Source organism: Triticum aestivum, chromosome 1D, assembly GCF_018294505.1.
Source record: "Triticum aestivum cultivar Chinese Spring chromosome 1D, IWGSC CS RefSeq v2.1, whole genome shotgun sequence".
Classification (NCBI taxonomy): domain Eukaryota; kingdom Viridiplantae; phylum Streptophyta; class Magnoliopsida; order Poales; family Poaceae; genus Triticum; species Triticum aestivum.
In genome coordinates this window covers 140,039,634-140,053,269 of record NC_057796.1, presented here as the reverse complement: position 1 = coordinate 140,053,269, position 13,636 = coordinate 140,039,634, and the positions used below count along the sequence as shown (strand labels likewise).

Below are 13,636 nucleotides of genomic sequence, written 5' to 3'. Positions count from 1 at the left end.
ATGTCATCATTCTTTGATGTTGTGTTGACCTGCTCAATGGGTACCCATAGGGCACTGATACAGCATGGGCATGGATATTTACCCGACGGTTATGGTACGGCCACAATTTTACACCCATGAGAACACATGGATATGGGTATATACCGGATCGATCTAATCACTATGCTCCAGATACAAGTCTCGAATTCGAATTGCAATCAGCCTCTCGTTGTTCTTGTGGAAGAAGAAGAAGGAAAGTAGGTGGGGAAAGGAGAGGAGAGAGAGTCGTCGTTCGTTCTGATCCTTCTGGATACCATCTCCCTGGTCGCTCGAGAGGATAAGTAATCGGTCAGTGGCAACGTGGGCTCAGCGGCCCCACTCCAGCCCGACGAATCTCCTGTTAGGCTGCACGATCCTCTTGGGCTTGTTGTCGACCCGCCTTGCCACCAGGTATACCTGGCCATGGGCCGGGCCGGGCCGGGCTTGGGTTGGGCCTACAAAAGCCCACGGCAGAAAGCTGAGGCCCAGGCCCTCCCAGGCCCTACCATCGGGCATACTTTTCAAGCCCAAGCCCAACCCATTTGGTAAAAAGCCCTGAAAAGCCCTTAGGGCTTAGGGCCGTGGGCCGGGCCTCTTCCTTAAAAGGCCAATATGCCAAGCCCAAGCCCGTCCAGGCCCTGCTGGTGGGCTCAAACCTTAGGCCCAAGCCTGGCCCACAGGCAAGCACATCGGGCCTAGGCCCTGGATTTTAGGGCCGGGCCTGGGTGGGCCAACAGGGTCGGGCCAGAGATGGCCAGGACTACCACCAGGCCATCGTTGGCAGTGTGGCTCGCTGTCGTGGTAGCCCCCTTGGTCGTGGCTGTCAAGGCAAGTCGTGCGCTGACATCCGCTCCTCCTTGAGAGTTGGCTTGTCCCCAAGCCAGGAGAGTGGGGTAGCGGTCTTGCATCGTCTTGGCGTCTTCCCAGATGGCGTCGAGGACGGAGGGATCAGACCAGCGCACGAGCACCTGTTCACGTCGCCCTTGCGGCGTGTGGCGCCATCTTGTACTGATGATCTCGACCGGCGTCAGAGGTTCGTCCGTTGGGGTTGGCAGCGTCGTCTCGACTGGTGTAGTAGCAGATAAGGCTCGGCGTAGCTGCGACACATGGAAGACGGGGTGCACCTGGCACCGGCGGGTAGCTCGAGCTCATATGCGACGGGGTTGACGACATGGATGATCTTCTAGGGCCCGAAGTAACGAAAGGAGAGCTTGTGGTTGGAACGACGGGCCACCGTTGTCTGCACATATGGCTGCAGCTTGACGAAGACGGAGTCCCCGACGACAAAGGATCGATCAGAACGTTTCTTATTAGCTTGACTCTTCATAATGTTGCGTGCTCGATGTAAGTGCTCCGAAAGAACTTGCTGCATGTGCTTGCGCTCTTCAGGCCAGTCCTTGAGTTGTGGCAACTTGCATGTGGAAGCGGCTTCGATTCCCCAACGACGTGGCTCATGGCCATAGAGAGCTGCAAAAGGGGATGTATTGAGAGCAGAGTGAAAGCTGGAGTTATACCAAAATTCTGCCAGAGCCAAGTATTGGTGCCACTTGTTTGGGTTGGCGTGGGTGAAGCATCTGAGGTAAATCTCCAGGCACTGATTGACACGCTATGTTTGCCCGTCTGTCTGCGGGTGATACGGCGTGCTCATATTGAGCTCGGTGCTGATAGTCTTGAAGAGCTCTCGCCAAAAGCTGCTGGTGAACACGGGGTCTCTGTTAGAGACTATTACTTCAGGTAGGCCGTGCAATTTGTAGATGTTCTCCAGGTAAGAATGAGCCACTTTCGCCACCGTGAAGGGGTGGCTGAGCGCGAGGAAGTGGGCGTAGCGAGTAAACTTGTCGACCACAACCAGAATGCAATTGAACTTGCCAGAAGAAGGAAGGCCATCAATGAAGTCCATGGTGACTACCTTCCACGCACCATCTGGAACTGGGAAAGGTTCGAGCAGGCTGGGGTAGCGAACGCGCTCTGGCTTGGCTTGCTGGCAAAAGGAGCGCGTATGATCTTTCATCTTAGGCCATGTGAATAGACGGCGGAGGCGCCTGTAGGTCACCGGTACTCCGGAATGGCTGCCCATTGTGCTGTCATGGAAGGTGTGGAGCATGCGTTGTTGTAGAGAAGGAGAGCCTCCGAGCCAAATTATGTCTCTGAAGTATAACAAGCCATCGCGCATCTGGAAGCGCTTCTTGGGATCCGGTCGTCTATCAAGGTCGCGTATAATATGCTGCACTTGTGTGTTGGTCCCGTAGCTGGCCACAATATCATCCAGCCAGGTAGGTTTGCAAATTGAAACAGCTGTGATGGAGGCGTTTGGGATGCGGCGAGACAGAGCATCAGCGACTGAATTGGTTGGTCCCGGCCGGTAGTAGATTTTGTATCTGAGCCCGAGCAGTTTGGTGAAGGCCTTTTGTTGCCATGGGGTGGACATGTGTTGACCATCCAGGTGCACTAAGCTATGTTGATCTGTGCGAATGATGAACTCTTCATTCTGCAGGTAAGGGCGCCACTGTTCAATTGCCATCAGAATTGCCATGCATTCTTTCTCGTACGTGGATAGGCCTCTGTTCTTGGGACCCAAAGGCTTGCTCATGTAAGCAATATGGTGCCCTTCTTGTTGGAGTACTGCACCTACTCCATATGCACACGCGTTCGTGTTAATGGTGAATTTCTTGGTGAAATCAGGCACTTGAAAGACTGGTGTTGTGACTGGTTTCAGTTTCAGAGTATCAAAGGCTTGTTGTGTGTCACTTCCATACAAACTGCTGGTGTTTCTTGAGGAGGTTGAACAGTGGTTGGGCAATAATTCCAAAATGTTGGACAAACTTTCGATAATAGCCAGCGATGCCGAGGAATCTGCGCACCTCCTTAACACAAGTGGGTGTCAGCCACTTCTGAACTGTCAAAACTTTGCTGGGATCGGTAGAGACACCCTGCTCGTTGATGACATGGCCGAGGTAGGCGATCTGTTGTTGTGCAAAGGAGCACTTGGACTGCTTAACTTGCCATTGATCTTCTCAAAGCAGTCGCAAAACTTGTCTGAGGTGTTGTATGTGATCAGTCAGAGTCTTACTGAATATGAGGATATCGTCAAAGAATGAGATGACGCAGACACGGTTCACTGGGCGAAGGGTGGTGTTCATGGCACCATTGAAAGTTGCTGGTCCCCCGGCGACACCGAACGGCATGACCCGGAATTCCCAATGCCCTAAGTGAGTTTGAAAGGTCGTCTTGTATTCTTCCCCCTCTGCCATGCGTATTTGGTGGAATCCAGCGCGCAAATCAAGTTTAGAGAACCACTTGGCGCCTGCAAGTTCATCCAAGAGCTCATCAATGATAGGCATTGGGTACTTGCTGACCACTGTCAGAGTTGAGGCGTCTATAATCCACGCAAAGGCGCCAGGAGCCATCTTTCTTCTTGACAAGAAGGGGTGGGGAGGACAATGGTCTTGAACTTTTTTGAATTACACCAGTATCGAGCAGTTCCTGAACTTGTCGCTCGATCTCTGTTTTGAGCTTCGATTTGTATCTGTACGGACGCGAATTGACTGGTTGGGCGCTGGCCATCGGGAGAATTCCGTGGTCGCACTCGTGACGTGGTGGAAGGCCGTGCGGGTCTTCAAAAATATCTGTGAATTGTTCTAGCAGGTGCAGGACTTCCGTTGGAATTGGTGTGTCTGTTGTGTTGTTCTCGTCCAGAGAATTGAGGTGAATAACATGAGCGATTGAGCCTTGCTTGCAAGCTTTGAGCAGTTCAGGGGCACAGATCAATGAACATTGTGTTTGGTCAGACGACACCGCTGACATTTTCAGTTGCCCGCTTGGTGTTGTGACTGTCATATGCTGCTTTATCCAATCAATGTTCATCGGGTTGTGCTTGCGTAACCAATCCATTCTCAATATGGCATCATATGATCCGAGCTTGAGAACCTTAAAATCAGTCTTGAACTCATCCTCCTGGAGGAATAAAGTGAGTGCAAGGAATGGTGGCGCCGTCGACAACGCGCACACGGCATGGTCGTGGCAACAGAGTGATCCCCGAGAGCTTGGAGGCGAAAGAGCTGTCCACAAAGGAGGTGGAGCTGCCGGAGTCAACCAGAAGCAGAACTTCATGCCCTTGCACCCAGGCTTGGAGTTGGAGAACACCCGGAGCAGATGAACCATCTTCAGCTTGGCAGGAGATGGTGCACAAATTTTCTTCGTCAGAGATCAGCGAATCTGGTGGCGATTCTGACGCTGCGTCGTCCAGACTGAACATGGCGAGTAACTCATCCACAATGTGCATCTGAACAGTAGGGGGGCACACATGGTCCTTGCCCCATTTCTCGCCGCACTTGAAGCAGAGTCCCTTCACGCGTCGGAAGGCGCAGAGGGCGGCCACCTTACTGGCTTCAGGTGTAGTGCGGCGGCGTCAGTACCGCGCCTATCTTCAGAGTTTGCCATAGGCATTGCAGGTCGCCCAAAGAAGGATGGTGACGCCGTCCTGGGAGCTTGGCCTTGGCCGCGGTTGGCATGGGGAAGACGATCGTACAATGGCTCGCCGTCGGCCACTTCCTCCTGAAGCAGGGCCAGCGAGCACGCCGTGTCTAGGTCTGGTGGACGCTGCATGAGCACCACCGCTCAGATGGACGCTGCATGAGCACCACCGCTCAGATGTCCGGTCGCAATCCCTCAACAAAACGTGTCAAGAAAAAATACAGGTGAGTAGATTCTGAGTATGAAATCATGTGATTCATCAGATATTCAAAGCGCTCAATAAAATCAGCAACTGAGGTGGTCTGTTTGATGGCATAGAACTGGCGGATAAGCATCTCGAAACGAATGCAGAGAAGAGAGGCAAAGGACTCCCAGTCCAATCCAACTAATTTTTTCTGCACAGATTGCAACCAGATTCCTCCTGGACCAGAGAAATTCAGAGTCGCCATTGGTACACGATAGGAGTCATGGATCGAAAACATCTGAAAATACTGCTCACATAGAGTTTTCCAGAGTTGGGGGTTCTCGTGAATGGGTTATATCACCCCTATTTTGTTTGAAAAGACCATCCAGCCAAAATAAAACAAAGGAAAAGAAATAGAACGCACCTCCTTAAATAAATATCTCACCTATCAAACTCAAGCAAGAGTCGAACCGCTAGCTTTTTGTGGCCATGGGAACCGGCTGGGACACCCTCAAACCCCCTTTTATTCTTAAAAAAGGGATCGGCACTAAGGCAAGCACGGAGGATGACAAGGGAGGTGGATGGGAGAGAACGAGCGGAAGGGGAAGCGTACCCGTGCCCGGGAGTACCCCCGGTGACTCTTTGGTCACCGGTGGTGGCCCCCCGGTAAGATCGACATCGTCGTGGCCACTTGGCCCGTGGAGGCTTCCTCGCGCGGCGAGAAGCGGCGGCGGAGACGGAAGCAGGGGCGCCGCTCCACTCGACGAGTGCGGCGTGGCCGCTTGTAGCGAGGCGACCGTGGTCTCCAGCTTGGTGAAGCGGGCTTCCAGATCCGGCTTCCAGCAAAGCAGATCGTCGATCTGGGACGTCTGCGCTTGTAGTTGCTTGTCTTGGTGCAGCTTGTCGAGATATTCCTTGAGAGCAGGATCCATGGTGGCGAGCAGAACTTGCCGCGCGTGGACGCGGTGGCGGGTTTCCAGGATGGAATGCGGCAGATTAGGTGGTGTGAGGTCTCTAATACGAGGATGTTAGGTACCGGATCAATCTAATCACTATGCTCCAGATACAAGTCTCGAATTCGAATTACAATTAGCCTCTCGCTGTTCTTGTGGAAGAGGAAGAAGGAAAGTAGGTGGGGAAAGGAGAGGAGAGAGCCGCCGTTCGTTTTGATCCTTCTAGATACCGTCTCCCTGGTCGCTCGAGAGGATAAGTAATCGGTCAGTGGCACCGTGGGCTCAGCGGCCCCACTCTGGCCCGACGAATCTCCCGTTGGGCTGCACAATCCTCTTGGGCTTGCTGTCGACCCGCCTTGCCACCAGGCCATCGTTGGCAGTGTGGCTCGCTGCCGGTGGTAGCCCCCTTGGTCGTGGCTGTCAAGGCAGGTCGTGCGCTGACAATAGAATTATTGTACCGGCGTCACACCCTACCCGCTGCCATCGGGAGACAGTAGGGGTGCTCGATACAACTCTATAATTCTTGACTCGCGGGGTCTAGTATCTTAAACCAACCACATGAAGTTTTAACTCCGGTATTTGCACGAGAAATCAATGCTACTGCATCCAAACGCATTGACATTTCTCAGAAGGACGAGGTGTGCCAACCAGACACATCCAAGAACGAGCGGCCAGTTCACACCATCCAAACTATAATGTACGCACCTATATATTCTTGACTACTACTACTTCCTGCTTTTTTTTTTGAGAATCGACTACTACTTCCTGCTAAACTAGCATGCGAGGAACTAAACCCCGAATCGAGGTTGCCAACTTGGCCCACAACCAGCCCTACAACTCTTGGTCAGCAAGGAGCGCGAGATCTAGAGGTTTCATCAGTTGAGAACTAGCTTCATAATCAGATCGTTCCAGGCGTCGATGGGCCCTGGCACGCACCAATGCAGGCAATCATTCTGAACCGATGAGCCATCCTTGTTGCCCTGTGCAAATGGATGGAACATCCTGTAAGGACCAGCATGGCCGTCAGGTCTCATGGACGAAATGCTGTAAGTGTCCAAGAGCTTCAGTTTCACCGCGTCCCTTGAGCTATTGGCCGCTGTTACGGCCTTGTTGAACTCCTCAAGCTCAATCCCCCTCATGATATGTTCCATGTATTTCCCACCGTACTCTCCCTTCTTGTAAGGCAATACCCTGTTACAGGTTCCGCCGCTGAACCACTCGCCATTCTCAAAGTGATCAGGCGCCCAGGTTCTGAAGAGGACAACTGGCTTATGGTGCGCCGAGGAGATGAATTTGAGTACCTCTTGTAAAGTCCTGCGATACAAGTGCTCAAACCCGACTTCAGTTAGGTTCTTGTCCTGGCAATGATGACAGCCTAACACCTTACCACTCTCCCAGTAGACCGCAGTCTTAAGAAACCATTGTCCACCGGCAATCACAACATAGTCAAACCTCTCGTACTGACTTATCCAGGTTGGTTCAAGTATGTCAAGGTGAAGCTGGATCTCGGAAGTGGACTCGCCATTCTCATTTTCAAAAACCTCTGATTTGACGAGGAAGGGAGCCCAAACGAGGGACACAGTGAAGTTGTATGATTGGAAGTGCCATCTCCTATTTTTGAATTCTTTATCATGGTAGACCTCAACAGGTTCATCAGCCTAAATAAACAGCAAGCAGGTCCAATAATAAGGATACTATACCACTACAAATGCAAGGTATAGAGGGGAGAGGCATGTTACATAAGTAATGCATTGTTGTTCTAACCCAACTAGAAGTACATTCAAATAGTGCACACAATTTATAAATATGAGAAAAAACACCACTTTTGATGCTAAACTACTGGCATCATTCACATTCGTCTTCAAACATTTTTTGGGCTCATTTGAATCCATAAACTATCAATATGTCAGCCTATGTGTGTAAAATTGGTTACAAAATATAACTGCAATCTGTGCAAAAATAAAGTAAATATGCTACATTTTTTTGCACAGATAAATGACCATATACTTTCAAACAAAGATTTACATGCATAAACCTCACGTCACAACCTACATACAAGATTCTCTTCAGATATTTTCAAAATTTCAGAAGCGATCTTGCATTAGAGAAACTGGCCAGGGGTGAACTGCTCTGGATACTACGGAATACAATAGTTTAGGGGGTTACGTATCATAGCATAATTCAGTGTATGATCCTCCAATTGTAGTACTCCCTCCGTTCCTAAATATAAGGTGTATTAGTTTTTCAAAAAGTCAAACATTGTCTATGTTTGACCAACTTTATAGCAAAATATATAAATATTTACAATACTAACAATATAAAATATGAAAATATATTTCATGGTGAATCTAGTGACAATGATTTGGTATTCTAGACATTGATATTTTTGTATATAAACTTGGTCAAAGTTAGGCAATTTGACTTTCTTAAAAAATAATACACCTTATATTTAGGAACAGAGGGAGTGTCTCCTAATGAGGAGAAACAAAATTTCCTTTTAGGGCATTTAAACATAAAAAATAAGAAAATACAGATACGAGCATGATGCTTCAAGTAAGCATTAACAGCAGCACTTCAGTGTGACAAATTGATAATTAAAAGGAGGAGTCATGTAATGTGGTATAATTTACCTTAGACAGAAGGCATATCAAGGACTGAACTTGGTTACGAAGAATGGAGTCACCGATAAGGCCCCATGCTTTGTTCCTCATAGCACCTAGAAATCTAATTTCATCAAACGGTGGCAAATCACATTCATAAGGTTTCCACCTCCAGTGAAGATATCCAGTGTCTGGTCTACCATTCCTCATACAATTTTGGTGATCATCAATAAATCGACAACTTGAATTTGTATAGGCTGGGCCAGAGGGATTTGGTAGCCATTCTCCATTGAAAAGGTCACATTTTCCTATGCAAGTATATCCACGTCAGATTCTGGAAATCAGAAAAGTGCAGAAATAAGCAATTCAGCTTAAAACGTTTTTTTTCTTCTTTCAGATTTCCAAGAGAGTAAATCCTTAGGTAAAAGAGTAGTGAGGCGGGTGCATTCAGGTAACAGAAACTGAGAACTGCTCCACTGAGTCATTAATCTTGTCCATTTTGCGAAAACCTGAAAACATGGCAATAGAAGGCACCTGGTACTAACTGCCCCTGATTCTCTAGGCTATGCTTGCTTTTATTTTCCAAAAGAATAAAAAATAAATCGGTACCCCTGATTCTCTCTCTGTTTCGGCAAGAAAATTATTGGATCTGAAAATGATCGCTTCCAAATTCCTTATAGAAAGTTAGAAACTAAAAGATTTGATCTGAAATTAACCAAAACTGCTCTTCCTGAAGACCACCCGTGGAACTTGCCCATACATCAGGACGCAAGGCCACATGCTCATCGTGGCACAGCATCTTCGTAGTGGCAAGGTTGTCTTGATGTGCTGGTGAAGGTCATCACCGTGCAGGTGAGAGTCTATGAATGCTCATGAAAGGTTATCGTCCATGCGCTCATGAAGGTCACAAACACCTTCATCCTTGCTACAGCATTCTTCACTTGCTCCGCTTTTTGTCACCAACATCAAGGTCATTTGCTTGCTGCGCTTATTGTCTCGAACGGTCTAGCCACAAGGAAATGTTACCAGCAACATCCATTAACTCTTCTCTTGGATATCGTAAGCTGCTGTACTAGGTTATTTATCATGTGAAAGTGTGGACAAGGATGAAACACAGAGAGAGGATAGGAAATAATTTTCCTTTTTCAAGCTAAAGTTAGGCAGTCAAGCCGGCGTATTGTTTTTGTGGTTTAAACCCCCCCTGACGCGCCTAATCTGGCGTATTCTTTTTGCGGCTTTTAATCTACCCACTCCAACCTCTATCTCAAGAGAACTTGTTAAATTGGGTAAATAGACAAATTAAGGCTCTGATGCGGGTGGAAGTGAGTGCTTTATGTTGGGCTATGTAGAACTGCTGCAATGGTTTTATTTTTAACAAGAAAAATGTTTCCAATTTCATTTTTTTTTCTTTTTTTTGCAGGATAAACATTGGACCCATAGGTGGTGCTTACTGCACTGTGTGGAGGCACGGGTTTCACTGGACTCTGGGTGCAGCCATTTGGAAATGGTAGCACGCTCTTTGTTCAACAAATATGTTGCCTAGAAATAGCATTGATGTTTTATCAGAAAAAAAAGTAATAGGATTGATGTCGCACAAGTTGTAGCTGTTAATCCTGTTGCTCTTTGGTTGGCAAACGCCCTTCGGAGTTGCTTGTTTTTCGGGGTTTTTTCTTTTTGTAAGGATTAAACTTTGCTAAAAATTGGTTGCGCGCATCAACCAATGGAGAGGGCAGGGCCATACCCTATCTGGATAAAAAGCTGGCAGGGCATCCCAGTCAGTGCCAAATGTGTCTTCCTTTGCCACGTGGTGGGACTTTAAAGCAAAGTGCACCAACAAGATTGTGAGAAACTAGAATAGGATGGAACACACAATGTAATGAACACTTAAAGAGTGGCTTAAATACACTGTTAGACGCACAACATGTATAACAGAAAACACTTTTATATCTAGCCAACTGCATGAGAGAAACAAGGGTAATCAGGGCACAGCTTGGTGTACATAGCGTTGGGAATCACTTATTGGATTATCCACTCCAACAAAGATTAGTGACACAAATGAGCAATTCTCAAGTCATGTGACCTGTATGCATACGACTCACAAGTTGTTTGTACCCGAGGTGCAATTTAGTATTCCAAAACATAGGAAACCTGTCGTTGCTCCCAAGATGTTCTTATTTGTGAGGCACCACGACGGGTAAGCACTAATTAATTGACGAAACAACTGCCTATGCGCTACTAAATTTGGCAGTTCATACACAAAAATATGATTAGGCAGATCAGTTAAGGCAAATGACAGTGTTAAAGGCAATGTATCCGATGAAAACTTCATTTCAGTGCAACCCTGAAAAGTATCTTTAGGATATCGGATTCTAGATGGACTGCTTGGATATCAGGTGGATGTCACAACCCAAGCTCCAGAGAGCGTAGTCGTGAGGAGGCTGCTGTGCCATGGCGTGGAGAGGTGGGCGAGAGGGTTGGTGGAGGTGAACCTCCGTTTTCTGGTTTTCCTTATAGATTGATTGATGCCCCTAAGGCTTACACGCTGTCCATTATATGGACGACATCTACTTGATCCCCAAGTTGGATCAGACCCTTTCCTGGCAAAACTCTGAATGTTCCCTAACAAACTATGATTCTTTCCCATCTTATAATAATTCTAATAACTAGACAAGTCTCAGGCTGCAGGCTCTGGACTAGCCCCGCGCACCTAATGCTGGCCCCACCTATGGTCAGCCATGAGAATTTTTGGCATTTTAGACCACCTGATGACTTTCCGATTAAAATAAGACTGCACCAGGGGTCAGCTTTGAGCCCTTATCTTTTTGCTTTGGTGATGGATGAGGTCACACGGGATATACAAGGAGATATACCATGGTGTATGCTCTTTGTGGATGATGTGGTGCTAGTCGATGATAGTCAGACAGGGTTAATAGGAAGTTAGAGCTATGGAGACAAACCTTGGAGTCGGAAGGTTTTAGACTTAGTCTATATCTATACCTACCCTACTAATAAAGCAAGGTGCGTTTCGCCAATTTTTTCATCCGTTCACCGCCAAAAAGATTTATTTTTTCTACCCGAGGTGGTACTAAATTCTTATGCATTTGTGTGCTAGAAATATAATTTCCGTACGTGGGCCGCGCGCCGTGGCCCAGCGAAGCCAGCCCACTTATTTTTCTGCCCACGCAGCTGGGAAAACTCTATTTTTCGCACAGGGCGACAAATAGTCGGAGGTCGCACAGGACAACCAATAATGGGCTGGCCCATTTTTCTTTTTTTTCTGTGTTTTACTTCTATTTTTATTCTCCTTTCCCTATCTTTTTTTCCTTTCGAAGTTTAATTTTATTTTATAATTTATTTCGTAAATTAAAAATTCTCAAAAAACGTTCAGAATTAAAAAACAAATTTTGGAAAATGTTCAGAATTCCAAAATTTTGTTGTTATTTTTAAAAATATTCGGAACTTGCAAAAAGTTGCGCATTTTCTTATAAAAAATTATGGTTTTACAAAATTGTTCGGGATTTTTTTTAAAATGGCATTCCAAAAAATGCTCCAAATTAAAAAATATTCATGTTTTAGTGAAATTTCGAAATTAAAATAATGTTCATGTATAAAAGATACACATTTTCTAAAAATCTTATGAATTTTTCAACAAATATTCCCGTTTTAAAAAAATGTTCACAAATTCAAATAATGTTCATGTTTTTATAAAAAAGTTGGTGTTTTCAGAAAATGTTTATGAATTTTAAAAGATGTTCCCTTTCATATTTTGTTCGTGTTTTTTCGGAAGTGTACATAATTTTCAAAAAAGTGTTCAGGATTTAAAAAATTGTTCATGTTTCCTAGAATATTCAGAAACTTCATACCTTAAAATCCCCTCGATTGAAATGATTGAAAGGAAGAGTAGATTGAATAACTCATGGGCCTTATCTGGCGTACAATAACGGAACATAAATTTTAAATGCCCTTGATCGATGAATGGAAAAATAGCGGATTGATTCCTTCACACGCGGCGAAACCGAGAAGCTCAATGTTCCTTTTTCGTGTGCATACAGGGTTTTGCTTGCACATATAACTCTCACTGACTTTAAATGCATACTATTTTATCTCCCGTTGCAACGCACGGGCATATGTGACTAAAACCAAGTAGGTGCGGTTTCAGTACTACTAGGCACGAGGAGGAGGTCAGCCTTGATGGGCAGATGCCACATAAGGACACCTTCCGATATTTGGGGTCAATGTTGCAAAAGGATGGAGATATCGATGAAGATGTGGAACAATTGAATCAAAGCCGGATGGATGAAGTGGCGACAAGTTTCTCGCATTCTCTATGACAAGAGAGTGCCACAAAAGCTAAAAGGCAGGTTCAATAGGACGGCGATTCGACCCGCAATGTTGTATGGTGCTGAGTGTTGGCCAACTAAAAGGCGACATGTTCAACAGTTAGGTGTGGTGGAGATGCGCATGTTGAGATGGATGTGTGGCCACACAAGGAAGGACCTCCAGAAGCTCCAATGCATAGTGGACAGCTAATGCGTACTGATAATGTCAAGAGAGGTCAGGGTAGACCGAACTTGACATGGGAGGAGTTCGTAAAGAGAGATCTGCAGGACTGGAGTACCACCAAAGAACTAGCCATGGACAGGGGTGCGTGGAAGCTTGCTATCCATGTGCAAAAACCATGAGTTGGTTGCAAGATCTTATGGGTGTCAGCTCTAGCCTACCCCAACTTGTTTGGGACTAAAGGCTTGGTTGTTGTTGTTGTAGACCGCCTGTATGAGTGTAATGACAGAAAGTACCACCTCTGAATGGAATTGGCAAAAAAAAGGCCACCTGCCCCATGGCAGCAAGTGCGGCAAACGACACAGAATGCTTGCCGCCACAGCCTGTGGCGGCAACCTGTTCATGCACTGTTCATCAACTCCCAGTGCGTGTATTGTGCTCATCCCAGTGAATGAACAGTGCTGCCGCCACAGCCACGCCGCGTGTCGCCGTACTTGCCGCCACGGGGCTGGTGGTCTTTTTTGCCAATTCCACTCAGAGGTGGTCCTTTCTATCATTACACGCAGGTAGTCCAAAATTATATTTCACCCCCACGCTACACCACCGCACATCCTGCTCGGCGCCCTCGCGGCTTGTCTTTCCCCTCCTCACAATAGTGCGCCACTCCTTGTTGCCGTCTCATTTTAACAAATTAAAGGCGAGCATCTCAACCACGGGTTACGAGGCGGAGCTTGGAACTCCGTTGCCCATCAAGCTGGGCGGCGGATGCGCACGGAAGCGTCGCCCTCTCCCTCTAAGCCTTGTACAACTTCACATTTGTTGGCAGCAATGGAGACTCGGAGCTGGACTGATAGTTTTTTTTTCCTTTCCAGGAAGACGATGGAGCAAGAAAATCTACCGTGAGGTAA

General features: G+C 46.9%; 1 protein-coding gene across 1 annotated transcript in view; it reads right to left on the bottom strand.

The window, feature by feature from the left end:
- Positions 1-6,206: 6,206 nt before the first annotated feature.
- LOC123180767 (protein trichome birefringence-like 25) overlaps positions 6,207-13,636 on the bottom strand; it is a 10,232-nt gene continuing 2,802 nt past the window's right edge. The window contains exons 2-3 of the mRNA XM_044592900.1: positions 8,259-8,536; positions 6,207-7,286 (exon numbers count right to left, since the gene is read on the bottom strand). Of these exons, the coding sequence (XP_044448835.1) occupies positions 6,504-7,286; positions 8,259-8,536 (1,061 nt within the window). The 3' untranslated portion in view covers positions 6,207-6,503. The remainder of the gene's footprint in view (positions 7,287-8,258; positions 8,537-13,636) is intronic.